This window comes from Carassius auratus, unplaced genomic scaffold, assembly GCF_003368295.1.
Source record: "Carassius auratus strain Wakin unplaced genomic scaffold, ASM336829v1 scaf_tig00005249, whole genome shotgun sequence".
Lineage (NCBI taxonomy): Eukaryota > Metazoa > Chordata > Actinopteri > Cypriniformes > Cyprinidae > Carassius > Carassius auratus.
In genome coordinates, this window is record NW_020523643.1 from 288,125 (window position 1) to 291,849 (window position 3,725).

Here is a 3,725-nt window from a genome sequence, read left to right on the forward strand (position 1 = left end):
CTGTGCAGTCAAAACTGTGTCTGGAAACGAAGATGACTCTTAGTTACATGAATAATTCATTGGAATATGAGAATTATGTCATAATTTACATTCTGTCAACATTAGGGTGAATAAGAGTAATGCTGAAGAAAAAAATCCCTGCTTTAAAGGTGGATTCTGTTAATGTTATTAAAGTACATTAGCTGGGGGAAAAAAACTATTATGAAAGTGATTCCAACAACATTTATTATCTTTTGGTGTGGTGTGTACTTCCCATTCTCACAGACGAACAGTTATTAAAACTTTATCGTAGTTACTGTCCTTGATGTGAACAGCTCTTTACTGCTGCATAAACACTAAATGACATTCAGGTCAGGATGTGGCCCGTCTGTTCACTTATAGGATCACACACTAATGTGACTCTGTCCTGACTGCTCTGTTCAACCCCATGTGTGTGATGCTAGTTCAAGACAGTGGCGATGTGCTGTTTAACCTCTGTGATATGATGTTCTTCAAAAGTGATTAACACAAGGAGGGCGTGTCCACAGGATTTAAAAAGACATTCATATTAATGAGCTTAATAGTCTTCAACATTATACAATGTATGAACAAAAACAATGCTTGCCTTCAAGAAGCTGATGTCTTCATTGAGAGGTTTGTAACATCACACAGCAGTGCTAACTTGTTAAGAAAACTCTCACTGTGTCGGTTAGGTTTATTAAAGGAACCGATTATTCCAAAGATTGCACATTATGCACAGTGTGTCAGATTGATTTAGTAGGAGTATTGAGGAAAGTGAAGGATGTCATATCATATATGGTGAAAAACTGCAATAAATGTTACAGGATAAATACTGTTAAATTTTCAGTTTTTAAAATGAGTTTTTCTTTACATTGACTGCCATTCAGAATGCACAAATTTGAAAGAGTTCGCGCATTTAGCAGCAGATGACAGAGGACAGATAATAAACAGAACGTAGACCAATGTGTTGGTTTGGACGCTAATTTTTAGGGCCTTAACGAAACTCATGACATCAGCAGCTCAAACGGTCCCTTTAAATGGCTGGTTCGTCTGATAGGCTGCATCTCTCTCTCTCTCTCTTTCTCTCTCTCTCTCTCCTCTGAGACATTCCGCATCCTCCTGAAACTCTTCCACTCACTTTGTCTCAAACTGAAGAGTCTGAGGAGTGCGAGACATTCGCGCGTCTCCGTCTCCATTGCGCACAGAGAATCGCTCGTGTATCTTTCGTTTCTATGTTTCTTTTATTTGTTCGTAAATATTCTTCCTCTCCAGCCGAACCGGATCGATCGACCCCAGTGACGGGAGGTCGTGGATGAAGGATACGCATGTGGACAGCCACTTTCCCCGGATATAACCATGCGACGTGATGTTGATTAGACGGGCAGGGGTCCAAAGCATGGAAACCTGTTGGAAAGGAGTGATTCTGTGTGTACGAGGATACTGACACTCGTCTCGCACTGCTATTGACCTTCACTGCGCGTTGATTTAGAGACATTTGGATCCGTCGGCGTGATTGGAGAGGTCCTCTCTCTCCGCTAGCGCATGAATCTATGGAAAAGCACACAGTGGGACATGGTTAAACTGATTGAGTCACCTGTGGATGTAGTGCTGATGCCCAGAGCTCTTGTCTGAGGTGAGCTGGAGGTCTGGTGGTCTTGGGAAGTCCGTGGAATGCGAACGCAACGACGCGCCGCGTCCTCCTCGTCCTGCTGTCCGCGGCGCACAGACGGTAAGCGAAACCCTGAAACCTCCAAAATAACACGCAACAGAGCGCGCATCTTACACTCTCACTCTTTTATTTTTGAGAGTGTAGATATTTTTAGAAAATTCCATTGTTTTAATTGCAGAACTCATGCGCGCAACCTTGTATATTATATACAGTAGTTATATATATAAGCTTTCATTTTAGTTAAACGCCTGGTAGGTTTATTTTTATGCAAGTCGACTGTGCAGACACAGACAGGACTGGACTGGGATTAAAAATCAGCCCTGGCATTTTTTGGTCCAAACGTCCACCACTACGATCAGAATCGGTCCTTTCGAAATTACATGTACATGCACGAAATATAATAGCAGATACACACTAACTAACACTGTGTTTATTTATTTGCCTGTGCGTACCAGTGTACCCACTTGCTCTTGACTTAATGTTAATAGTAAGTTAACTTTTGACTAACCAGTATGGAACAGCTGCAATATATCAAAGTACTGAATACCAAATTATACCAAACATATCAATTTTCTGTTTCAGTCTAGATTCATCATGCTGAGGCAGATGCTGCTGAACTCCACGGCGGCAGCGCGAGACTTCGACCTGATGAGCAACACACACACGCAGGCGCCGCTGTCTCACGGGCCCGTGAGCGTGCTGGCCCTCCTGAAGCCTACGGGTCGCGGGAGCGCCTTACGGGAGGGCGAGCCTGACAAACCAGACCTGGCCACGTATGTGGTGATGTGCCTGGTGCTCTTCCTGCTGGTCCTCCTCATCGTGTTCTTCATCAACTGTCAGCTGAGGAACTCTTTCTTCGCCTCCATGCCTTACGACCGCTCACTGCGAGAGGCCCGCAGCTCCTACAAATGACCCGTTCGAGCCCCTCAATGGATGCAAAGTGGTTTGGATAACAGAATCAGTGCCGGATTGAAGCTGAACTCACCCGTGTGATCGATCTGTCTGTATATAATGACTGTTTTATACTTCTGCATGGCTTTTTATGTCCATATACGGTTTATCACAAGTTGTGTGCGTTATGTTAGAGATTATTTTCTTGTACGATGTTAAACCATGATTAAATCTCACATACATGAGCGTCTGTGTCTGGAAAATGTACTGATATTTTATTCGGGTTAATAGGACGAGTTTCATTTACTCATTTATTTTCCCCCAAACACAATTACACAATATGTAGAGTTCTAATTAATCCCATGAGTTGTATGATGAGCATTTGAATGAATATTTCAAAATATATTTCTATTTGGCTTTTTTCAGTTTAAGTAATTTTAGTAGTACTTAAACTTTCAATCTTTTTATTTATTTATTTATTTATTTATTTATTTTCGGCTAGTTGACAAGGCAATATTTGTAATCTTCATTACTTTAGTAGTATTGATATACTATTATAGCATTTATTAAAAATTGATTTAATTTTAGTTTAAAGTTTAGCTATTCTGTTTTGATTTTGTCATATCAAATAGAATTTTGTAATATTTTGAAGAACTTTTTATTCTCATATTTTCAGTTCAATACTTTCATCTTAAGTTTTAATTATAATAATTTTGTTGTCATTTTTCTCTTTTTTATTTTAAAAAGTTAAGTCGTTTTAAATAAAGTATTTATGAATAGTTTCAATAAGACTTTATTGTTAGATTTTCCGTTTTCGCTTTAATTTTAATAATATTTGTGTCATTTTTTATTATATTATTTATTGTTATTATTATTATTTAATTATATAATTTATTAATAGTTTGAATAGGTTTTACTTTTAGATTAGTTTTGATTATAATTTCAGTTTTAATAATGTATGTACTTTTGTCATTTTTATTAATTTATTATTTTTAGTTTTTTAGTATTAGTGACGTTAGTTCTTTAACTTTTTTTAAGTTGGCTGCCATTTTTTAAATCTTCATTTAAGTTTTTCATCTAATATTTATATTCTATTTAATTCCAACTGTATTTCTTTAACTGTTTATTAAGATTTCCAATTATTAACATTAACAACACTGGTTTG

At 37.8% G+C, this 3,725-nt stretch overlaps 1 protein-coding gene across 1 annotated transcript; it reads left to right on the forward strand.

Annotated features, from left to right (window-relative positions):
• The first annotated feature begins 1,107 nt into the window (after positions 1–1,107).
• Positions 1,108–2,795, forward strand: smim32 (small integral membrane protein 32). Its single transcript, XM_026244233.1, has 2 exons — positions 1,108–1,729; positions 2,252–2,795. Exon 2 carries the CDS (start codon positions 2,264–2,266, stop codon positions 2,579–2,581), a length of 318 nt encoding a protein of 105 aa, XP_026100018.1. The 5' UTR covers positions 1,108–1,729; positions 2,252–2,263; the 3' UTR covers positions 2,582–2,795.
• The last annotated feature ends 930 nt before the right edge of the window (positions 2,796–3,725 follow it).